The sequence below is a fragment of the Sapajus apella genome, unplaced genomic scaffold, assembly GCF_009761245.1.
Source record: "Sapajus apella isolate SASKATOON/1434 unplaced genomic scaffold, GSC_monkey_1.0 scaffold84, whole genome shotgun sequence".
NCBI lineage: Eukaryota > Metazoa > Chordata > Mammalia > Primates > Cebidae > Sapajus > Sapajus apella.
In genome coordinates, this window is record NW_022437024.1 from 4,419,201 (window position 1) to 4,445,587 (window position 26,387).

General features: G+C 37.1%; 1 protein-coding gene and 1 non-coding gene across 7 annotated transcripts in view; both read left to right on the top strand.

The window, feature by feature from the left end:
• The window catches only part of DERA (deoxyribose-phosphate aldolase), a 123,514-nt gene extending 101,016 nt beyond the window's left edge, over positions 1-22,498 (top strand). For 4 of the 6 annotated variants that reach the window (XM_032253741.1, XM_032253745.1, XM_032253744.1 and 1 more), the window contains 2 exons: positions 17,788-17,900; positions 21,452-22,498. In XM_032253741.1, coding sequence (XP_032109632.1) covers positions 17,788-17,900; positions 21,452-21,670 — 332 coding nt within the window. In that variant the 3' untranslated portion in view covers positions 21,671-22,498. The remainder of the gene's footprint in view (positions 1-17,787; positions 17,901-21,451) is intronic. The other 2 variants (XM_032253743.1, XM_032253746.1) reach the window with 1 other exon arrangement.
• Positions 13,897-14,003, top strand: LOC116533890. The gene has a single exon (XR_004261497.1). It is a non-coding gene; the product is annotated as a U6 spliceosomal RNA (small nuclear RNA).
• Positions 22,499-26,387: the final 3,889 nt, after the last annotated feature.

Consider the following 26,387-nt stretch of genomic DNA (forward strand, 5'->3'; position numbering starts at 1 on the left):
TGATACCAATCTTTAAAAATCATTTTAAAGAACCACAATTATGATGGTGTTGAAGTAGTTTTCTTCAGAGTAATGCTTAGTTTAATGTTTGACTGCAGATACTGTTCATTTGTGATATGGTGAGGCTTTGTGTTCCCACCCAAATCTCATCTTGATCCCCATAATCCCCACATGTCAAAGGTGAGACCAGGTGGAGGTAATTAAATCATGGGGGCGGTTTCCCCCGTGTTGTTCTCATGATAGTCAGTTCTCACAAGACCTGATGGTTTTATAAGGGGCTCTTATAAGGGACGCTTCTTCCTGCTGCCTTGTTAAGAAGGTGCCTCACTTCCTCTTCGCCTTCTGCCATGATTGTAAGTTTCCTGAGACCTCCCCAGCCATACTGAACTGTGAGTCAATTAAACCGATTTCCTTTGTAAATTACCTAGTCTTTATAGCAGTAAAAACATGGACTAATATAGTAAATTGGTACCAAGGTAGTGGGGCACTGCTATGAGGGTACCTGAAAATGTGGGAGCAGCTTTGGAACTGGGTAACAGGAAGAGGTTGGAACAGTTTGGAGTGCTCAGAAGAAGACAGGAAGATGTGGGAAAGTTTGGAATTCCCTAGAGACTTATTGAATGATTTTGAACAGAATGCTGATAGTGATATGGACAGTGAAGTCCAGGCTGAGGTGGTCTCAGATGGAGATGAGGAACTTGTAGGGAACTGGAGCAAAGGTCACTCTTGCTGTGCATTAGCAAAGAAACTGGTTGCATTTTGCCCATACCCTAGAGATCTGTGGAACTTTGAGCTTGAGAGAGGTGATTTAGGGTTAGGCTTTATATCCCCACCCAAATTTCATCTTGAGTTATAATCCCCATAATCCCCACATGTCAAGGAGGAGACCAGGTGGAGGTAATTGAATCATGGGGGTGGTTTGATTCTCCTTGTTCTCATGAGACCTGATGGTTTTATAAATCACTCGTTCCCCCTTTGGTCAGCATATCTCCTTCTTGTCCCTTTGTAAAGAAGGTGCCTACCTTCCCCTTTACCTTCATGATTGTAAGTTTCCTGAGACCTCCCCAGACATGCTGAATTATGAGTCAATTAAACCTCTTTCCTTTATAAATTGCCCAGTCTCAGGCAGTTCTTTATAGCAGCATAAAAATGTACTAATACAATTTGGTCAACCTTATCTATGGAATGAAGAAGCATTATCAATAGTTAACGGTATCTATTTAGACCAATGATGGGTTATTACATCTTGCTGATTAGAGAGGAGGCCTGGATTATAGATGTAATGTTTGGCAGCTAATGGGGAACAATGTCCAAGGAAGATTAGGAGCAGCCTTAAAATGTAAGTTCAGGGAAAAGAGTAAAGGTACGAATTAATTGTATATATTTGCCATTTGTCGGCTAATGATACTCGTAGTTACTTTTAGTAGGCAGTTTTTCTTTTTTCTTCCTTTCTCCCTTATGAACTCACTTGCTTTGTTCTTTTTTTTAATTGAAATATAATTTATGTACAATAAAGTTTACCCTTTAAAGTGAAGTTATAGTGAATCCCCTTCGAGCGTTTTTAGCATTCTCACAAAGTTGTGCAGCCATCACCAGAGCCCTTTGATTTAATTACAGATCTCCCTTAACATAACTCTCCTTCCTTGACAGCCATACTCAGAAAAAAGGAAGGGAAGGGGAGAAGTGTAGCATTATTTTGGAGAACCCATATTTGAACTGTTAACTTTATGTAGATATTTTAAAACACCCTCAGGAGAACTAATATAGTATTGGAAATTAGAGAGGTGTTCCTGTAAACACTTGAATTACATAATACCTTTCTTTTTTCAAATGTGTTAAAACCCAAACATTAGAGTTGTTTGAAGGGTTGAACAAGTTGGATGTGGTGGCCCATGTCTGTAATTCTAGTACTTTGAGAGACCAAGATGGGCAGATCACTTGAGCTCTGGACAACATGGTGAAACCTCATCTCTGCAAAAAATACAAAAAAATTAGCTGGCATGGTGTTGTGCACCTGTAGTCACAGCTACTTGGAGGGCTGAGGCAAGAGGATCTCTTGAACCCAGGAGGTTGAGGCTTCAGTGAGCCATGATTGTACTACTGCCCTCCAGCCCGGGTGACAGAGTGAGACTGTCTCAGAAATAAAAAAAAAATTAAACAACTTAAACCTACCCTAAAATAGAAATTTTGTGCTTTGATTAGTAACTCATTTCCGGCATTACTACAGTTCTGAGGTTCATTTTGAACACCCTAAGTTTTAAAAGTGAAAGGGAACATCTGACATATTGGACATAACTCAAGGACTCTTGTTTTGATCAGGTGATTCTACCACATATTTTGAAGGGTTTGCATATAATGCAGAATCTGCTCCTAGGAACACTGGTGTCATTAACCAAGGATTATACAGTCAGAGTCCCCGCTTTGTATTCCACTTAAATCATACTGTTTTGCATTATTTTAAATGGTTGCATCTTTATTTTTATTGAGGGGAAGGCAACTGGAAGGAATGCGACTATCGTAAGATAATCTTATCTTTGGGGTATTAGAGATATTTTCCAACACTAAAATTGCGATCTCTTTCTGACTGCCATTATGCTTGCATATTCATCATTGTTTAATTATGGTGTCCCATTGCCTTGCTAACATGATGGACTGGACCGACAGGGAATTACTCTGTAGCTCACTATTCAGGTTGGAAGAAAGCACTGGAAAGAGCAGGTGTTTGAATTTTTCTTCTTATGCTTTTCTTTCTCTCTTTCTCTTTTCCCTCTTTCTCACATGGGTAGCTAATTATCCTTGGATCATGTAAGCATGTCTTTGTGGAATCACAGTCTCCAGATTTAGTGTTAGTGTCACATTGATATCTCCGGAAGGGCTTTCTGCTTCCATCTTTACTCTGGCCAGTGCTTCAACCGTAACACTGGATCTTTATTATATTGCCCCAAATTATTTCCAAACCTATGTTGAACAAAAGAACACAATATTGAAGACTCGCTTAATATGAGGGCTCATATCTTTGTATACCTTGTTTTTTTTCAAAGTGTCCCATTGCAGATTGCAAGTATAAATTAGTGGCAGAATTACCATACGAAACCCTCTTGCTAACTAATCGGTAATTTTTTAGAGAGCGATAGAAAACATGGTACTAATGAATAATGTACCCAGAAGCTCTTATTATAGGGTTGGCATGAATTCCACTTAATGACAGGCTTTCTCAAGCAGCAGTTGATTTTAAATCCTATTTTTCATTAGTGAAGTATAAAATGTTAATAATACCTTCCATTGTGCTGTTCTTTTGTAGCATAGTAGCATGTGTCTTCCCTGTTCACCACGGACTCTTTTTAAGGTCTAACTAGTAACTTCCTATATCATAAATAAGATTTGTTCAAGAAATAAAAATGTGTGTTTTCCCATTGTTAGCTATATGTTTTTCTAATAATCACATCTGAAGCTTATTATACAGTAATAGCCTTAAGATATTATTTTTTTAAATGTACTACTTTGGTCTTAATACTAGTTTTTAATCTCTTCTTGTTTCTATGAAGTCTGAATGAGATTTTCAAAATTGAATAATAATTTGATCCGTTAATCTTTTGAAGCTAGTAATTTTATTTTCCTCTCTTTGCAGTCTCCGAGGTTCGCAAATGAATAGAGCTTCATTACTGCAGTCTGCATTTAATAACCATTATCCATTATCTTGTAATTAAGACTCCCTGTAACGAATCATGAGGACAATGCAAAAATACATAGTACATTTCTTTAATGAACTGGAAAATGTTCATCTTGTTCTATTTAGTAATGAGTTGCTGAATAGTCATTAAATCCACTGGAGAATAGAGCTAGATGGATTTTGAAGACTGTCTTGAGTTTGTGGTTAATCTATTAGAATTAAAATTTCATCTTCTATTTTTATCAACAGCTGATTAGAAGTCATTCTGTTTGACCAAATTGATTAGAAGACCATATACAAGGGCAGCTGTTGTTTAATGAAAGTTTTTAATGAAACTGTACCATGGAGACTTGTAATTATAGGCATTAGAAAAGCTTTGAGTTGGCTTAGACCACAAAAATAGTATTGTGCTAAAGATTTCAAATTGGGAAAATAAGAAAATACAATTTAATATAATACTATAAGTTTATTATTAATTTTAATTTCAACTAATCACAGTTGAATATTAATTTACTTAATTTGTTTCTTTTGACTTTTTCAACCCTTTCATCTCTTAGTTTAGTCATTTAGTTGAAATTGTGGACACTGATAAAAGAACATTTGTAGGGATAGCTATTGTAACTTGAGATATTTTCTCATAAGGGTTTTTTTTCCCCAAACTGAGCAGAGGTAAGCTTGGTTAATGTTGGATTTATGTGAGCATCGAAGAGAGTCTATAGTGCTGTGTGGTGTTGGTAATTCAGAATGTAGCATTTATTTCTCTAAGGTAATTTTGTTTTGGCAGAAGGGCAAAGGAAGCAATGTTAAAATGAGAATTAAAACAAAAGTATGTCCTACTTAGTCCCATTGGAAAATCCATTTTTCTTTTGACAGTAGTAAAGTACTAATGTACTTTCTAAAATATTTTGTGTAATTAAAGCTAGGTCTTATTCCTCACTTAAAAAATAGCCAGCATCTGCATGCCTGACCTATTTTTTAATATCTTGTGGTCTCTGACTCTCAATTGTCCTTTCTCAACACATCCAATACGGACACTAAATTTAGCATCTTGAAACACCGATTTCATGTGATGAGACCTCATGCTACCTAAAGGGCAGAGCCCAATGTCTGTAGGTTCAAAGTTCTCTATAATATTTTCCTAAGGGATATTTACAGTCACATGTTCTAAAACATACATTCATATATATATGTATATGCCGCTCCTCCCACCTCACTTCCAACACAGACTTCTTAGATATATTCATTCAATGATTGCTTGGTATGCTTATGCTTTCTTTCCTTTTGATATTTCTTCTTACGTCAGTGTTCTTCCAAGTGTGCCCTCTCATCTTTAAATTTTGCCCCTCCTTCAAGGTCTGTAACAAATTCCATCTGTTCATTAAGTCTTCCTGTATTATTCTAACTAAAGTTATTTCTCTGATCCTTTCTAATTCTTATTGATCATAATACTTACTGGGCATATGATATAGTTTGGATTTTTTCCCCTCCAAATCACATGTTGAAAATGTGATTCCCAGTATTGGAGGTGGGGCCTGGTGGGAGGTGATTGGATCATGGGGGTGGATCCTTCATGAATGGCTTTAGCACCATCCCTTTTGGTGATGAGTGAGTTCTTGCTCTGTGTTCATGTGAGAACTGGTTGTTTAAAGGGGTGTGACACCTCCCCCCATCTCATTCCCACTCTTACCATCTGACACGCCTGCTCTCTTTGCTTTCTACTGGGATTGTAAGCTTCCTGAGAGCCTCACTAGGAGCAGATCGCAGCACCACACTTCCTGTACAGTCTGCAGAATTGTGAGTCAATTAAACCTCTTTTCTTTATCAATTACCCAGTGTATTAGTCCACTGGCTATGCAGGAAGCATGGCTGGGGAGGCCTGAGGAAACTTTTAGTCGTGGTGGAAGGGGAAGCAGATATGTCTTAAACGTCTGGAGCAGGAAGAAGAGACAGAGTGGGGAGGTGCTACTCTCAAAGTAACTCACTATCATGAGAACAGCACCAAAGGGGAAATCTACTCCCCCCCCCATCCAGTCTTTTCCTACTCAGAGACACTTGACCATTGGGGGTTACAATTTGAGCAGGGACACAGACCTAAACCATATCACTCAGCCTCAGATATTCCTTTGTAGCAATGCAAGAATGGACTAACACAGAAAATTGGTACCAGCAGTGGTGAGTGGTGTGTTGCTGTCAATAAAGATAACTGAAAATGTGGAAACAGCTTTGCAACTGGTTAATAGGTTGGAAGAGTTTGGAGGGCTCAGAAAAAGGACGATGAGAGAAAGTTTGAAACTTACCAGAGACAGGTTAAATGGTTGTGACAAAATGCCAACAGAAATATGAACAATGAAGTCAATGCTGGGGAGGTCTCAGATGGAAATGAGGAAGTTACTGAGAACTGGAATGAAGGTCACCCCTGTTATATCCTAGTAAAGAACTTGGCTGCATTGTGTTCATGCAGCCAAGTTCTATGGATCTGTGAAAATTTGAATGTAAGAGTGATGAACTAGGGTATCTGGAGGAAGAAATTTCTAAGCAGCAAAGCATTCATGATGTGGCCTGGCTACTTCTAACAGCCTACAGTCACATGCAAGAGCAAAGGAATGACTTAATGTGAGAACTTATGTTTAAATCGGAACCAGAGTATAAAAGTTTAGAAAATTTGCAGCCTTGCCCTGTGGTAGAGAAGGAATTCAAGCAGGCTGTGGAGCAACCACTTGCTAGAGAGATTAGCTTGACTAAAAGGGAGCTAAGTGCTAATATATAAGACAATGGGGAAAAGCCTTGAAGGCATTTCAGAGGTTTTTGAGGCAGCCTCTGAGGGCCTAGGAGGAAAGAATGGTTTCAGGGGACAGCCCCAGAACCCCACTGTCTTGCATAGTCTCAGGATGCTGTCACCAGAATCCCGGAAACTCTGGCTCTAATCTCAGCTGAAAGGCAACTGATACAGCTCAGGCTGCTGCTGTGGAGGGTGCAAGTTGTAAGCCTTGCTGGCTTCCATGTGATTGATGTTAAGCCTTGAGGTGCATGGAACGCAAGAGTGAAAGAGGTCTGGCAGCTTCCATGCAGATTTCAGAGGACGTGTCAGAAAGACTGGGTACCCAGGCAGGGATTCTTTAGTAGGGCAGTGCTAAAAGGAAAGGTAGGGTGGGAGCCCAGACACAGAGTCTCCACTGCAGCACTGTCTTTGTGGAATTGTGGGAAGGGGGCTGCCATTCTCCAGATCCCAGAATGGTAGAGCCAACAGCAGCTTGCAACTTCTGCATGTAAAAGCCACAGGGGCAGAGCTTTCCAACGCCTTAGGAGCCCATCCCTTTCACCAGTGTGCCCTGGATGCAGGACATGGAGTCAAAGGAGATTATTTTGGGGCTTTAAGATTTAGACTGCCCTGCTGGGTTTGGGTCTTACATGGGGCCTGTAGCCCTTTTCTTTTGGCTGATTTCTCCCTATTGGAATAGTAATGTTTACCCAGTGCCTGTATCACCATTGTAATTTGGAAGTAAATAACTTGTTTTTGATCTCAAAGGCCCATAGGTGGAAGAAGGAACTCATCTCCAGATAAGACTTTGGACTTTATACTTTGGCACTTTTGAGCTAAGTCTGGAACAAGTTAAGAGTTTGTGGAACTATTAAGAGGGGATTATTGTATTTTGCAATATGAGAAGGACATGAGACTTGAGAGGCCAGAGGCAGAATGATATAGTTTGGATGTTTGTCCCCTTGCAATCTTATATTAAAATGTAATCCCCAATGTTGAAAGCAGGACCTGGTGGAAGGTGTTTGGATCATGGTAGTAGATCCCTCATGAATGTCTTAGCACCATCCCTTTGGTGAGGAGTGAGTTCTCACAAGATCTGGTAGTTTAAAAAGGACGTGGCACCTTCACACTCTCTCTTGCTCCTGCTCTTGCCATGTGACATGCGTGCTTTCTCTTTGCCTTCCACTATGATTGTAAGCTTCCCAAGCCCTCACCAGGAGCCAGTCCTGATACCACACTTCTTGCAGAGCCTGGAGAACTGTGAGCCAATTAAACTTCTTTTCTTTATAAATTACCCAGCCTCAGGTATTCCCTTATAGCAACACATGAATGGACTAACACAGCATATATTCAAAACACCTTAGATATCATATATATTCTTATTTCCACCCACACCTAATCTCTAGACAATAAGGGGTTGGTTTGATATTTAACAACTTCCAGTTTCAGCTTTAACATATAAAGAGCTTGGAAGTTGTCATTCCTGTTCTTAGAGCAAGAAAAAGCCGAATAAACTGAAAATGAGTGACTTTTCTCAGACCCATCAAAGAGCAGAGGTCACAAGGTAAACTGTCACCTGGAAATCCAGAGAGACAGATAAATCCTGAGTGTCAGAGACGAGATTTGTTTACCTAGAGCAGAAGCTACCAGAACCAGAACCTAGTAGGAACACTTAAATGGTTGTTTTGACAAATGGAGGCTGAGTGTTGTACCCACACTTTTGGGTTTTACCTCCAGGAACCCCACCATGTTCTCACAGTGAAGAGCCAGAGAAGGTTCCTTCTTGGCTTTGGCAGGAGAAGAGGAAGATAATCATTATGAAATATACCCAGAGTATTCCGCACAGCCAAGCCTGCTCTCTAGGACCAAATACTGAGAGTCTTTTCTCACCTGAGAGAGGCGCATTTCCTCTCTAGTCTTTCTGTCTTATCAAAGTGGGGGAGAAAAGCTAAGAAATATTTGTGACAGTTACAGCCCAGGGACACAGGACCACTAAAAGATAGAGATTTAATAATAAGGTGATAGAATACTTCTCCTGCCTCACCTGTTACCAACACAGCAACATGGTTTCAGTATAGTAAGAGTGGACTACAGCTGACAATCCAAAATGCATAGACTTTCTGAAAAGGAATTTTAGGGAAGCCCAGAATAAAGAGGGGAGATAAAAACAAGCATACTGTAGAAATTTGAAGTTTGTGGCATCTACAGCAAACCTTAAACACAGCCCAACTCGTTGCCAGATTAACATAGAACCTCACACCAAAGGCCTGTTTATTTCTGTTCACATTACCCAATATATCATGCGTGGCTTTCAACAAAAAAATACAATGGATGCTAGAGGCAAGAAAAAAACTCAGTTTTTATAGAGAAAACAAGTATCAGAACCAGATTCAGATATGGCATAGATATGGGAATTATCTGACAGAGAATTTAAAATAACTATGACTAATTTGTTAATGGCTTTAATGAAAAAACAGACAACATGAAAACAGATGTATAATAGAATCAGAGAGATGGAAACTTGAAGAACTGAAAGGAAATGCTAGAAATCAGAAACATTGGAACAAAATGAAGAATGCTTTCGATGGGCACACCAGTAAGCTGGAAACAGCTGAGGAAAAAAATCAGTGACCTTAAAAATAGGTCAATAGAAACTTCTTAAACTGAAATGTAAAGAGAAAAAACTGGAGGAAAAAAACCCCCATGGAACAGAACATTCAAAAACTTTGGGACAGTTTCAAAAGGCATAGCATATGTTATATCACTGGAATAGTAATAGAAGAAGAAAGAAATTAGAGCAGACAACGTATTTGAAGCAGTGGCCTGGAACTTTCCAAAATTGATGTCAGATACCAAACCGCAGATCCAAGAAGCTCGGAGAACACCAAGCTGAAGCATACAGAAAAAGTATGCTTGTCTTTATCTCCCCTCTTTATTCTGGGCTTCCCTAAAATTCCTTTTCAGAGAGCCTATGTATTTTAGCTCTGTCAGCTGTAATCCACTGTTATTATAATGAAACCATGTTGCTGTGGTGGTAACAGTTGAGGGAGGAGAAGTATTCTATCACCTTATTATTAAATCTCTATCTTTTAGTGGTCATGTGTGTCCCTGGGCTGTGACTGAACAAGTATTTAAAAACTGTGCACCTAGCCATATTTTAATTAAATTGAAGAAAACCAAAGACAAAGAGAAAATCTTGTAAAAAGCCAGAGAAAGAAAACAGTTTTCTTTTAGAAGAAAAAAAATGCTGCAATGGACTTTTCATCAGAAACCATGTCAGCAAGAAGTGAGTGAAGTGAAATACTTAGAAGTGTTTAAAGAAAACAACAACAACAACATGGAATTCTGTGTCCAATGAAATTATCTTTCTAAATTGAAGGAGCTCAGACAAACAAAAACTGAAGTAATTCATTGCCAGCAAAGCTTCCCTGTAAGAAATGTTAAAACAAGTTTCTCAGGGAGAAAAAAATGATATAGATTAGAAACTTTAAACTGCATTTAAAAAGGAAGCACATTAGAGAAGGAATAAATGAAAAATAAATTTTTGAACTGATTTAAAAGATAACAGTTTAAAGTAATAATATAACAATTTACTTGATTGTTTTATTACCATATGGATAAGCTGAAATGAATGACAGCAGTGCTATAAGAAACAGGAGAAAAGAGTTGGGAATATTTTGTTAAAAGGTACGTGCAGTACCTATGTGGTATAGTGTTATTTGAAGGTGGACTTAGATTAGTTAAAAATGTATATTGAAAACTCTGGGACAATCACTAAAATACTTAGGAAAGAAGTATGATTGATATGAGAAGATAAAATGGAATAATATAAAATGCTCAGTTAAGCCAGGAAAGGCAGAAAAAGAGGTGTAAAAATTAACAACAACAAAAAATGCAACAAATGGAAAAGTTATAAATGTGGTAGATACTAATTCAACTACATCAGTAATTACTTTAAATGTCAGTAGTCTAATATGCCGAATAAAAGATAGATATTGTAAAAAAATAAATATTCTACTATATGTTATCTGTAAGAAAGACACATTCTTCTTCTTTTTTTTTTTTTTTTGAGACAGTCTTGCTCTGTTGCCCAGGCTGGAGTACAGTGGCACGATCTTGGCTCACTGTAACCTCTACCTTCTGGGTTCAAGTAATTCTCCGGCCTCAGCCTCCTGAATAGTTGAGACTACAGGCATGTGCCACCATGCCCGGCTAATTTTTTGCATTTTTAGTAGAGACAGGGTTTTACCATGTTAGGCAGGATGGTCTCCATCTCCTGTTCTCATGATCTGCCTGTCCAGGCCTCCCAAAGTGCTGGGATTGCAGGTGTGAGCCACCATGCCCAGCCACAAAAGCCACTTTAAATGTAAAGACTCAGAAGTTTAAAAGTAAAGGAATAGGAAAGATGTACCATGCCAACACTAATCAAAGTAAAGTGGGAGTAGCTATGTTAATTTCACACAAACTAGACTTCAGAAAAAAGGAACACTATCAGAGATAAAAAAGGGTATTATATAATGATGAGGGGGTCATTTCTCCAAGAAGATATAACAATCCTAAATATGTATGCACCTAGCAAGAAAGCATCAAAATATGAGGCAAAAATCTGATAGAATGGAAAAAAAGAAATAGACAAACGTACTATTAGCTGGAAACTTCAAAACTCCTTTTTTTAGTAACTGATAGCCAAAGCAGGCATAATAACAGCAAGGATATAGTTGACCAGAACAGCACTATCATTCAATACTATCAAATTAACATTTATAGAAAACTTCATTCAACAACAGCAGAATACATATTCAAGTTCACATGGAGCATTAACCAAGACGGACCACATTCTGGTCCATAAAACACACCTTAACAGATTTAAAAGACTAAAAATCACACAAAGTATGTTCTCAGACCACAATGGAACTAAATTAGAATAGCAGAAAGATAGCTAAAAGATCCCCAAATGTTTGGAAATTAAATAACACACTCCTAAATAACATATGGGTCAAATAAGTCTCAAGAAAAAATGTAAAATACTTTGAACCAAATGAAAATAAAAGTACAACACCAAAATTTGTAGAATGTTCCAAAAGCGGTGCTTAGAAGGGAATGTATGGCATTAGATGCATGTATTAGAAAAGAATAAAGTCAATATGCAACGTTTCATCTTAGGAAAGTAGAAAAACAAGAGCATTTTAAGTCTAAAGCAAACAGAAGAAATGGAAATTAGAACAAAATTGATGAAATTGAAAACAAAAACAATAGAGAAATTTTTTTTTTTTTTTAAAATATCATAAAACCTACTTCCCTCGCCCGCCCACCATAAGGTTGGTAAACAGCTAGCTAGGCTAATCAAGAATAAAAGAGAAAAGACATAAATTACACATATCCAAAATGAAAGAAGGGTCATCGCTCCTGTTTCCGTGGATATTAAAAGGATAATAAAGGAATATATGAACAGCGGTATTTTCACAAATTTGAAAACTTAGGTGAAAGGGATTAATTCTTCAAAAGACATAAACAACCAGAACTCACAAGGAGAAATAGTCTGAATAGGTCTATATCTATTAAATAAATTATTTAAATCACATTTAATTTCTTTTATAGAATATTTAATGTGACTATTTTATGTAAGTTATAAATATATTTATGCATTTAAATATATGAAATATTTTAATTATATAATATAAAGTTATTTATTATTTAACAAATTATTAAAAACTATTTATAACGTTCCAAAAGAAAGCACCAGCTCTAGATGGCTTTATTGGTGAATTCTGCCAAACATTTAAGGAAGATATAATACCAGTCCTCCACAGTCTTCCAGAAAATAGAAGAGAGAACACTTATTCTCTGAGACCACCATTACTCCAAAACCAGATAAAGACACTGCAAGAAAGAAAACCTATAGATGATCATCTTTAATGAACATAGATACAAAAATCCTTAACAAAATATTACCAAAATGAGTCCAGCAATGTACAAAAATAATTATATACCACAACCAAGTGGAATTTCCTCCAGGTATGCAAGTTTGGTTCAACATGATGTAATCCATGTCAGTAAACCAGAGTAGAAAATATGATTATATCAGTTGATACTGAAAAGGCATCTGACAAATTCCGACACCCATTTATAAGAAAGACTCAGCAAACTAGAATTAGAGGGAATTATCTTTCAATTTCATAAAGAACATCTACAAACAAACCTCAGCCAACATATGTAATGTTGAGAAACTGCATGCTAAGATCCTCCTAAGGACAAGACAAGAATATTCTTTCTCTCTTACCACTGCTATTTAACATTGTACTGGAAGTCCTAGCTAGACAAGAAAAGGAAATAAAATGTGCACAAATCAGGAAGTTTGATAGGCTAATAATGACTCCTGAAGATAGGTTCACATCCTAATCCCTGGAACCTGTCAATGTTACCTTCTTTGGGAAAAAGAGCTATTGCAGATGTGATTGATTTAAAGGTCTTGCAGTGAGGTGATCATTCTGGATTATCCAGATGGGCTTTATATGCCAGCATGATGACTGTATAAGAAAGACACAGAGGGAGATTAGACTTATAAACAAAAGGGAAGGCTATATGAAGACAAAAGCAGAAACTGGAGTGATGCAGCTGAGAAATGCTGAAAGCCATTAGAAGAGGCAAGGAACGGATTATCCCCAGAGTCTCCACAGAGAGTATGTTAACACCTTTATTTTGGATTCTGGCCTCCAGAATGGTGAGAAGACATTTCTGTTGCTTTGAGCCACCAAGTTTGTGATCACTTGTTAGAAAAGCCATAAGAAATGGCTATAAGAAGAAAGATATAAAACTGTCTTTGTTTACAAACAACATGATTGTGGAAAATCCCCCCAAATCAACAAACTCCTGAAATTGCTAAATGAGTTTACCAAGGTTGCACAATACAAGGTTCATATACAAAATTTAGTTACTTTCCTGTCTACCAGCAATGTACAATTTGAATTTGACATTTAGACAAGTACTATTTGCAGAAGCACCCAGTTTGCATAGATTCCATCTATTTACAGATATTTGTATATAAATGGGTTAATATACACAGATATATTTCCCTGTGAGGTCAGCTGAGAGAGATGAAAGTAAGAACACTAGAGCAGCAGTGAGCACACCTAGCACCAAGATAATGGTTTCTAATACTGTTCTCCAGTGAAAGGAACCAAGGTTCATTGAAGAAATGGCTTATACCAGGACTGATGCAGAAAACACACAAGTTAAGCCTTGAGCATCTTGTAGTCTCAGAAAGCAAGTGCTTAAAAAACAGAAAAATCCACATGATGCAAAGGGACACAGGAAGCAACTGAAAGAGCTCCCAGTGGCCAAAGCTGGAACTGTGTGAACAATAAAATAAATAAGGTAGTGTGGGATTGTAAACCCAAGTGTAAAATAAATACCTTCGAGTCTATACCAATAGTAAGTAAATTATTGTAAATTTTAAAATGGAGAAGACATGCTCGCTTCGGCAGCACATATACTAAAATTGGAACGATACAGAGAAGATTAGCATGGCCCCTGCGCAAGGATGACACGCAAATTCGTGAAGCATTCCATATTTTTTTTAAAAAATAAATAAATAAAATGGAGAAGACACAAACCTTCCCATATAAAAATTCGAAGCAATTTATGTAGCTAAGCCCCCCTTGAGGAGGTGGATTATAACTTCCCACTTCTTAAGTATGGGATAACCATAATGACTTTTTTTCCAAAGAGTACAGTATGAAAAATGGGAAAAAAAAGATTAGCTTTACAGTGGTGAAACTGAGCCAACACTAACTACCTCAGCTAAGTGCTCAAGGTCAACATCAACAGTGGTAAATCATGGTGCTATTATGTGCTCTTGACATAATGTGATGTTCATAGCAGTTTCCCTCTATGGCTTTCCCAAATCCATAACCTCAGTGCAGTGATGAAAAAAACATTTAACAAATCCCAATTGAGGGACATTCTACAAAATACCTGACCAGTACTTTGAAAACTGTCAAGGTCAGCAAAATAAAATAAGAATCTAAGAAACTATCACAGCCAGGAGGAATGTATGGAGACGTGACAAATGTAGTATGCTTGATGGGATTGGATACTGAGTCATACTCAAGAAATCTAAATAAAGTGTGGACTTTAGTTAATAATGTATCAGCATTGGTTCCTTAATTGTTACAAATATACCATAATTATATAAGATAGTAATAATAGGGAAAACTGGGTGTGGGGTATATAGAAACTCTGTATTACCTCTGATTTTTCTGTATATTGAAATCTGTTCTAAAACTAAATGTTTGTTTAAAAATAAACAAACTATTTTGTTCTGAGCCACCAGCCCAGTTTTGTTACTGGGACTGGAATGAAACACAAAATTATTTTCCCTTCTTCGTTAGTCAGTTAAAGGTGGAAAATATTGTAGTTTTTTTTTTTTCTTGGTAGCTGTGTCCGTTCATCTAGAAATTATTTACTGAGCTTCTCCTGTGTATCCTGCTTTGAGGATACGAAGAGTATAAGAAAGATACAGCACCTGCCCATAAACATCAAGAAAGGGACATAGATATGCAAACAAATAATGTTCGGGCCACTGTAGCTACTGCTGGGCTACTGTTGCTGCCATAGTAGATCTTCTGCTTTGCTCTCCCAAATATATTAGGAAGAGAGTCTCCACCCCACCCTTCTGAAGGAGTCTGGCTTTTTTGATGAACTTTAGATGGTGTGGTTTTAATGTGATCATGCCTTGTTTTTAGACCTCCAAAGGTAGCCTTGGTCTTTTTTTTTTTTTTTTTTTTGAGATAGAGGCATGCTCTGTCACCCAGGCTGGAGTGCAATGGCACGATCTTGGCTCACTGCAACCTCTGCCTCTTAGATTCAAGCAATTCTCCTGCCTCAGCCTCCTAAGTAGCTGAGACTACAGGCACCTGCCACCATGCCTGGCTTATTTTTTTGTTGTTGTATTTTTAGTAGAGTTGGGATTTCACCATGTGGGCCAGGCTGGTCTTGAACTCCTGACCTCCTGATTTGCACACCACAGCCTTCCAAAGTGCTGGGATTACAGGTGTGAGCCACCGTGCCCAGCCAGTAGCCTTGGTCGTCTATATTAATCTTCTCTTCCAAGATGCTTAGAAGAATTTAGATGATACCCAAAAGCCTTCTAGTAAATCCAAAGATGTCACATATTAGAAAAACACATCTTGATATCATTGTGGATTCTTTTGGGATGTTTCCCTCACCTTCTTACATCTATATAGAAGCTTTGATCTCTTCCTTTTGATTGTCTCGTTTCTGATGTTGTAAGCACCAGGCATCAGTTCTATAGTCTGTTCATCTGTGCATTTTTAAATGAACTTAGTATATGCCTAGCTCAAGACCTTTACACTTTGTTTTCCTGCTTGTAATGCTGTATCGCCACATTTCCTTCATTCAGTCTCTATTTGGATTTCATTACTTAGAGATGCTCTTATGATAGCTCTTTAAATATAGCTGTCCCTCACCAACTCCATCACTATCTCATTACATTGTATTATTTTTCTCCATGGAACCTATCTCCACTTGACATTTATTTCTTTATTGTCTTTCTCTTCTAGAACACCTGCTCACAAAGGCAAGAACTTTTTGTTCATTGGTTGGTCTATTCCCAGCATCTCTAGAGCGGAGTCTGGCACATGGTAGTACTCAGTAAATATTTGTTGAACAAATGCAGGTATGATAGTGACACCTCCAGTTTCTCCCAGTCACCCTACAGACCCAAAGAAATGAAGGCTTCCAATGACCTGCTCTGATGCATCAGCCTTTAAGGAATTTATACAGATTGCAGTCCTACTTAAGTCCTTGCCTCATTTCTATTTGTATAGTAATTGATGCTTTTCAAAGTGCTTTTGCATAGATTGTCCCTTTTGATTCCTTGAATACTATGTAGTGTAATACTATGTGTAATACTATGAAGCAAGTAGGAATTTCTTAGACCTATTTTACAAATGAGGAATGTAAGGGAATGGAATTTCAAAGGTAACTATCACAGCCAGAGCTAGAAACCAGATCTCCTGACTTCGTGATTACGTGGGGTTCACATTTCATCTCTTCCGGTGTCTACATTGTATGGTTTTGAGGGCAAGGTCTTGAATTTTTTGTTTTTATATTTTCCACATGCCTTATACACAGTGTGCTTAATAAAGTATGTTTCTTTGGGCCTTTTGGCCACTTCAGCTTTTATCTTTGACTTCATTAATGGATTTTAGGAGGATCTCAGAGATTGGTTTTAGGTATGGTGCCACAGATTCGGTAGGTTAGGGCCAGGCATACAAATCACATAGGAACTTTGGTTGTGTTAGGTTCTGATTTAGTTGGTCTGGGGTAGTGCCTGAGAGTATGCATTTTTAACAAGCTCTGGGAGTGCTCATGCTGCTGGTATAGCTTCCACACTGAGTATTTCAGGGCTGTGTATCATGTGAAAGATGTATTCTTTGTTTGGCTAACTGACTGTGTGAACCTAGGTAAGTTTCTTGGAGACACTATGACATATTGTTTAGGTTCGATTACTTTGGTTAAAATCCTAACTTTCCGTTTACTGTGTGATCTCAGGTAACTTACTTAACTTTTCTGTGACTCAATTCCTCTTTAAAAATAGAGATCATATTATTACTTATCTTATACAGGTATTGACTGAATTAATACTTGTAAAGCACCTAGATTTATAATGCATAGCACTCAATGAATCTTAAATACTGTGATCATTTCTTTGTTTCCTTGTGTTATTCTGTTAAACTCCATTAAGAGGTTTAAGATACATTTGAAGGAAGGAAGTTGTTTAAGATACTTGCAAGGTATGAAACAGCGTGGTGTCTTTCATGGAAATGCTAATCTGGTTGGAAGACAGTGCTTTCATTAATGAACAATGCAATAGAAATCAGCTAATGGTGATTCTTCTCGAACTGTCACAACTATACTGTATACTTTTCATTAAGCATGAGCAAATTAGGGAGAAAATGAGTAGGCACTCCAGTTTTGTAGTAAAGTGTTATGATGTATGATATTAAGCATAGGGCATAAAATTGTTTTTATTCATCTCAGTTATGTATTAAATGAACCAACTTGATTTTAATTGGCAGTGCGGAAATATGGAGGTAAGAATATCAGAGATCAGTGAGAATATATTTGGTGCCTGATATAGTGATAGTAAGGGGTAAAAAGTGTGGACATAATTATTTTAAAGGGAGATATTAGTTCTACTTTTTCCAATAATTAATGAAAAATAACGTTGAGTTTCTTTGGGAAAAAAATTTACACAATTCATTTGTCCCACTGACTCAAAAGCATAAAAAATAAATCTTTAATTAACATGGAGTTTTTCTCCTTTTTGTCTTAGGATCAGATTTTATTAAGACCTCTACTGGAAAAGAAACAGTAAATGCCACCTTCCCGGTAGCTATAGTGATGCTACGGGCCATTAGAGATTTCTTCTGGAAAACTGGAAACAAGGTATATTATTACCAGCAAATCTTTCTTCAGAGTAAAGATAATGTTATTTATAATACTAGTTACAGCCAGGATAACTGTGTTTATATGGAGAAGTTGTGAATGAATTACCTTTATTAAGGTAAATGTTTAATTTACCTTTCATTATAAAAGACCACATTCAGGGAGAAAAATGTATGATTAACAAAGTGAGTGTGAGTGTGGGAGTATGTGTGATCAAGATGTAAACTCACTTTATGTCCTTTTGTTAACCAAAGACAATTTTGTCACTGACAAGAGATTCCTAAATGGGTTCTTTAATGAACTAATTCTGCTGCAACACAGAGGCTTTCTCGCAAGGCGTTGGCCAGTGAAAACAGGTTAATGCAGAAATTAAACTTCCTTGAGGAATGGAAAGAATTGCAGAGTAACATTTATTGAATGATAAGCTGTGGTGGTGATATGAAAAGTATGCAATATAATGGGAAATAATCTTTTCCTGTCATTATTGAAGGACACACATAAATTGGTTTTTCTGTTGGGAAACCCCCGGTCCAGAAAAACTTATTACTTTTAATAATATGAGGTGAAGAGAAAATTCTCGAGGAGATGAACTTATTAAACAAAATAATGAAATGCTGTGAAATAGCAGGGAAAAGGTAGCTAGACGTTATATAGCTCTTGAATTAAATATCAATTTTTGCGTTTTATGGCAGTTGGATGTGCTCTTTGGAAGACTGTTAAGCTGAGGAGGGTGTATACTAGCTTTTGTCAGCTTTTTGAAAAATAACATATATTTTTTGAAACATACAAAGTTAAAGGGAAAAAAGTGTATGAGGTGCTTTTTTAAAAATGAGTTTGGATTTTCCTTTTCATCTCAAGTTGCTTGTTTAGCTGCAAATTATCTCAAAGGATTTTTTTACGTGATTGGAGAGAAAGGGTGTGTGTGTGTGTGTGTGTGTGTGTGTGTGTGTGTGTGTGTAATGAGACTTTCCCTTCCTAAGAGGCATCTTTTAAAACCAGTCTCTTGATTTCTGCCAAAAAGAAACCCAAAAAAGACCTTTAGTCCTTTGTTCACCTGATATGATGACTTTGTATGTAACTGTAGCTTCAGTTTATTTTGGAATAGGTGACTTTTTTTTGGAATATGCTGGTTTATGAGAGGAAATAAACTCCTTCCAGAATTTTCTCTCTTAGAAAAACTTCACATCTTAATTATGAATAGGATAAATATCTATTGTGACCTACATGAGAAAGGTGACCCAACTTGAATAACCTCTGCTTGATAGCCTGTCTGCAGTGATCCAAATAAGCTAAAAGATTTTTTGTTTAAGCTGTAAAAATGATAAATCTATCTTTGGTCCTCAGTTGAAACTACCACCACTCATTAGATTGTGATTCTTATAGCCAAAGAACATCAAAACCAAATGTGAAGCTTTTTATACTTTATAGATGCCTGGGCCCCCATCCCTGGTAGTTTTGGGTCTGGTGTAGTCCTCAGGCATCTGTATGCATTAAGTTCCATTGTCAGGGTTCAGACTTGCCACTGGGGACCCAATCCTGTTTTGTTCTCAACAAACATTTATTGGGTAGTTAACCATGTGCCATGTTAACCTGTGTTAAATGCTAGGAATGGAAAAATGACTACGTCCCTTCTCAGGAGAGCTCTTAGACAACATGCAAAGAATGTCAATGAAAATTGTAAGTGCTCCGTGTTCCAGGCCAGAGTACAGAGGGAGGGACACTTTGCTGTCTTTCAGTCCTTTCTTTTTAATTGTATTGATTCTTTCCCCAGCTAATAAATAAGTCCATCCTAGTTTTATTAAGAAAAAAACAGGTACAAGTCAAATTCTATTCATTTAATCATATTTGATTTCAAACAAAGAGGTTGTGTATGTTTGCAAATCAGGTGCAGCCTTTTGGGTTGTTGACAAGTTGCTTGGGCAGTCCTTAGACCATTAAGTTTCTGTGTCATTGATTTAAGGGTATTTTAAAATGTGATAGGCCACCTTCCAGACGATGCTTAGTGTCACTCTTGAGAAGCAGAGGTTTAATATTTCATAACTGATTTCATTGCAGATTTATGTTTTCCATATTCTCTCTCTTAAAAACAAGGATAAACTTAGGTTAGAACCTCTCTGGAAACAGACTTGCTGACACAAACTGAACTATATAGAAAATCTATAAGAAGCACTACCTAATTGACAAAAATGCTCCTATGATTAACATGTATGCTAATATCAACTAATTGATTTTTTTGGCTGCTTCTCAACAAGTAACCTCATCCTGTTTAACCCCCTTGTTGCTTTACAGAGTCATAGCCTGGGCTCTAGACTAATAGCAGATACGGTTGGAATCCCTGCATTGCCGCTGCTTAGTTATGTGACATTGTGTAATTGAGGCAGGGAAAGAAGTTAAGAGACTTTTACTGATATTTCATGTGAGAATTGATGAGGGTCTAAACTGAAACAAGTTGAGTGCACAGGAAAGTGTACATGGGGGGTAAGGAAGTTAAGGAAGTAGAATTGGCAGAACTTAAATATTGCTTGGGTATGGTGTGGCCAAGGAATGGTAGAGCTTGGGTTAAACTATAACCTTCCCTGCTTGGGTTGGTAATAGACTATATTCATTTAATGTCTCTCTTCTCTAGCATTCTGTTAGCAGTAATCTGCTGGTGCAACCAATCACAGCCCTGCATGACAAATGTGAGAGATTTAGTATTCAGGCTCTGTGGTGTTGTTTTGACCGCCAACATCTATAGATTCCCTACTCTACTGGATAGTCAAGTTCCTGAAACATGTAAAATCAGATAATCAGAGTTTTATTGGATATGGAACATATCTTTCCTTTCCTAATGAATCCAGGGACGTCATTTGTGAATATCAGATATTGACTGGATTGGGCTATGTTATGGCCAACCCTTAAAGACTACTGGAGTATGTGGACACCCCCACCCCATGTTCTTCTACTGCGCTTATGTAACTTGTCTGCCGGCTTTCTAGGATGCTGTGTGCCTGCAACTTAGAAAAAAAAAATCCCTGCAGTTGAATTGATTAAAACAACTGTCAACTTTCCTTGCTGGATTGCCGCCAGTTTGGTTAGGGTAACCCTGCAGCCTTGCTGATTCTGTCCTTTTATTTTAAGTGCACTTGTGTTTTGAACCTCAAGATGAAGGCTGAGAAGTGACCATATAGGCTTACTTGTAGAAATGTAGAATGAATGGGCTTTTGTGATCTGCTTTCCTATTTATTGACACCTTCCTTGTTTATTCCAGGTTCACAGCTATAGTCTAGATGGTTGAGGCTTATGACTTTCCAATAAGTGAAATGTTAATCAGGGTTAGTAACCCTCATTAGTGTCTCTTCGAAAGCAGTGACATTCTCCAAAAATCTTGGGGAAGTTGTTTTGTAGTGTGAATGGGCATGAGTCACTGATCTAAGCCCTTTTGCTGGATGAAGTGAAAAGGTTTTTTTCAACAGAGGGAGAGAGAATCAAGACTCTGATAAACATAGTATCATTTTTAAAAGAAATCCAATAACAATAAAGATTGTTCTATTCTCTGCCTTCCCATTTAGGTAGGCTTTAAACCAGCAGGAGGCATCCGCAGTGCAAAAGATTCCCTTGCTTGGCTCTCTCTTGTAAAGGAGGAGCTTGGAGATGAATGGCTGAAGCCAGAACTCTTTCGAATAGGTGCCAGTACTCTGCTCTCAGACATTGAGAGGCAGGTGAGTAATCTCTATCTTTGGAGTAAATTGACAGGTGTTTTTGAGAAAGGAATTGAAAAGCCAAATTGAGAACTAGAGATAAAAACTCATCTGATTGACCTCACTCTACTCAATCCTCTACTTTTTCTTCCAAGCAAATCTCCATCAGAAGTGAGTTGGGCGAAGCACATACTAATGAGGCTTTATAATGAAATGTTCATTAAAACTATTCATTATTATTTGATAGTATAATTATTAACTGATGTGTATAATTATAGAATGATTGTTAATTAACTAAACTCTGCTTTTCCTCACAGATTTACCATCATGTGACTGGAAGATATGCAGCTTATCATGATCTTCCAATGTCTTAAATTAGTCAGCAGTTCCAGAAAAGTTTTTTATGACAATGTTTAAAAATTATTTTTCTACATAATTGCTAAAATTATTTAATTAAAAAGTAGGACAATAGGTAACTGGCATTTCTCTCCTTAAAATTTCCATTGAACGTAAAGAATGGAACTGAAAACCAAACTTATCCACATTCACAGGTACTCATTTCAGGCACATCTGAAATGTTCTTAATTACTTGAAGATCTGCGCTGTTAACTTTGTGAGGGGTTTCTCCTAAAAACTCTTAAGTAAAATGTTAATGGCAGCTTTGACAACATCAAATTCTAAGGGGGAAGAAAACAACATTAAACTGCCCAAACAGTGTGCCCTAGCAAAGGAAAATGCAACATCCTGCAAATGCTGCTGTAACGACGTCAGCAGTCACTGATTCAGCACTAATTTCCTGCCCTGAAAACTCATCTTTCATTTTCTCTATGGATATGCTCTTTTGTTAATTGTTTTGCTAATGCAATTTCTGGTACTGTTATACACAACTATGAATATCATTAAAATTTTTAAAATAAAGTTCCTATAGTTTATTATTTTTTTTAATTGTTACAATACATAATGAAAAAGTAATCCATTAAACATAAAAAGAGGTTTTATCAGTGAGTTCCTGAATCTCTCTAGTTGATTCCTTGGGTATATATCTGTAAAGCACCTCCATATATTATTAATGAATGCAACTTATGCATGTATTCGGAAACTCTTCAGATTTTCTGGTGTACTGAATGGAGGAAAGCAGTAGATATTAACAGCACTTGCCATGTAATAAGCTTTACATATATCAATTTATTTAACTCTGATTTAGTCCTCATAATAGTAAGGTAAATACTATAAGGATTTTAATCCTTACAGCAGTAAGTACTGATATAATCATCCTTTTATTCAGACAGGGGACTGAGGAACAAAGAAATTTAAGCAACATGCCAAAGGTTGCTCAAAATTCGCAGAGTTAAGAATCAAGCCCAAGCAGACAGGCTGGCTCTGAAGTGCATGCCGTGACCTCCAGGTATCCCAGACCTTCGGTACACATAGTCAGGTGTTCATAAAAAGAGCTCCTCATAGGCTCGGGTACAGTAATCTGCCTCACGGTCAGCTGGTTTTTTTGCTCTCTGTCTGTCCCAGCCTCACTCTTCAGAGATTCTGCTTGCTAGCATATCTACCATGTTACAGAATGTGTTTCCTTAGATGGTGATTTTCATCAGGAGAGAGTCTTTCTTCCCTGAATGGCTCTCTAGTTGTTCATAAGCAAAAACCTGGACTGGAAGTCAGTTTTGGTTTTATCTTCTCACCTGCTGAATTCTAGCCTGAACTCTCCCTCTTTCTGCCTTTGACTCCTTGGTCTAGTCAGTTCACATCTCAGTTTCTTCATCTATAAAGTAAAGGGGTTGGGGAGATGCTATGAAAGTTCCTTCAGACCTAAAATTATATTACCCTAAGGATAATTAGAACAAATTCGAGAAAATGTTTTATGGCTGAAAAGAGAAAACACTTTTCTACCAATCTAAATTAGAAATTGCCTCTTGGGAGACAATTTAGCAAGTCCTTCAAAGCACCTCTCTAACTATAAATGAAATGACTAAAACAAGAATAGAAAAGAAATTCTGTTTTCCCCCAATGCCTCAGGAGGATGCCAACTTTTGACTTGTGCCTTTGGATATGGTCAGTGGCTCCGAATGTCATATTCAGCCTCATCATATGCTAGCCCAGGTGCCCACCACTACAATGGCCAGTCACCTTTGGAGAAGAAACATTATAGAAAAATAATCAGTCTGTCACCTTTGAAGCTATTCCAATTTCACAGGGGTTTCTGTTTTACTCCCATTAAACCCAGCTGGTCATTTTAGTTGATCAAGTGAACAGGCATCATAATCTTCAATTTTAATTTATATGAGGCATTCACTGAAATTGACCTCTGTGGACAATTACAGATTCACATAGGAAATTAAGACTAGCGAGTCCCTCAGACCTATTAAAGCCTGATGAGCATAGCCTGATCTAAAGGTAAGTAATGTTATAGTGGGGAGGAAAATTTATTCCAAGGACTATGGGACTCTTCATCCGGAATGTCTGCCCATCCTTACCTGGCTCTTGAAATCAAATGTAACAGAAGACTTTAATAGGAACACCCTCATTAATGTTGATTGCTATGGAAACATAAGAGGAAGAGATCATTTCTGAGGTGACTATGATTTACTGCAAGCTGATTTGTGTACTTCAGAACATTGGGATTAGATGCTTTATACAATCAGAAAATAACTTGCTGTGTTCTGTGTTTAAAGCCTCTAAGTTAATGCAAGCACCCTGCCTTGTTGCAATTGTTCAGTAAAGCATATTAGGCATGAAAGTTATTTTTGAAACAGTCATATAATTTGGGAGCATAGAGAGACTTTAGAGAACATCTAGTTCAGCACTAGAGAACATCTAGTCTTTTTTTTACGTTGAGAAAAGAAACAGAGAAGTCACTTGTGCAAGGTCACATAGAATGTCAGAGCTGATACAGAATGTACATTCCCACCATATGATGAACTATTTTACAATACATACCCTGGTCTTTGGAACTGAAAATTTCTTGCTTGTTTATGCATGCTGCTATACCTAATCGTGTTTGTCAGTATGTGAACCTAAGACTTTCAAGAGATTCGTTTTTGCCTCTAAGAGTCTTCTAAATGGTGTTTTAGAGACCAACCTTCTCAATCTAGCCCATGTGATAGTGTGATAGTATGGTCGATTTCATCTGTTAGATCTCAGAATTTTGGATGACCTCTAGAACTGAATTTTTTTAAGTATTGAATGTTACTTCATTTTGTTTTAAGGAAAAAAATATAGCAGGGGGGGGCTTGTTTGGATTCTAATTTGTATACACATGGAGAGGAGATGACATGTCACAAAACTGTTTTATAATTAAAGTATTTTGCCTCATTCTGGATTATTTCAACACTAATGAGAAATTCAGACAAATTGGTTCACATGAAAAATAGCTTGGAAAGAGATCCATATAGCAGTAGAAACTGTTACAGATATCAGGAAGTGCATCCTCACAGCAACATAACACAGTCTCCATCCTGATTGAGCAGAGGTTTTCTATGTCATACATACATGTTTTATAGAAACCAAATCTAGAGAAACCAAATCCATTTCTCTGGAAAAATTAACATATTTCGAGTACAGAGGGAAACCATTAATTTTTCTTCCATCAGCCTGATACTGTACACATCATACATAGGACCAGAGTGCAGAAATATAAAGAAGAAGAAAGAATTTGTATAGATCTTACCTTCCAAGGCAGTGAAATGTTATGCCTATTTTGGCACTGGGAAAAAGGTAGGAGGTGAAATCAATTTCTACACTTATTTTCCTGATCACTCTCTGGGGTTTTGCCTCCCAAAGAAAATATGTATTTTACAACCACCACCAAATGATCCTTTCTAGAAATGACCACAGGTAACATCTGGCTGATATATAAAATATGTAGTAAAAATAATCATTTTTAATTAACTAAAACCTGCTCAGGAGAGAGTCAGAGGAATATCCATCTGGTCAATTCACACTTAATAGGACAGATGAGGATCAGGATGTTTAATGCAATATATGAGAAATACTTAGTGACCTTACGATGAGCTAAAACTTTTTATTAGGAAAAAGAACACAGATGAGGAGGAATAATTGGAATATCTAGAAAGGACAGACCTGAAACTTGATATGTTTAGAAGTACGTCTTGTAAAACACATAGAATATAGGAAACCTATATTGTGTGGCATTAGTTTCTATTGTCCAATGACAGGGAAAGTGTTCAATTCATTTGAACAATAAAATAAGCTTATAGTTTATTCTGGAGATTGGCAACAAGTTTTAAGAAGTGATTATAAATACCTTATAAGATGTGATTATAAGTAAAGGTTAAAGGAACTGAGATTATTTAGCCTGAAGGGAAGATCAAAGAGTACTTAATGCCTGAAAACCCCAGGAAAAGTTACTTCTCTATTAGATTTTAGTGACACAGTCCTGTATCTCCTCTCTAGAAGAAGAAGTAGAACTTATGCTACATGTGAAGTTAGGTTAGTTCTGGGTAAGGACTCGCTTAATGGGCTAGAATGTGTTATTAAGAAGGTACATCTTACTATTCTCAGTAGTAGACTTGTCTTTTTATTTGGTGGTTTAGTTGTGCTGCCAAAAAAAGTGGTATTCAAACTGAATCACTGGGAGAGTTATATGAAACAAGTCTCAGCTGCACACCCCGAATTTCCAGTTCAATAAGTTAGCTGTAAAACCTGAGAATTTGTATTTCCAACAAGTGCCCAGGTGATGGTGATGCTATCGTTGTGCTCTAGGAACCACACTTTGGGAACTACTATGTTAGAGATCCTTGTACTCAATATCTAGATTCCAAATTAAATGTATCTATTAAGC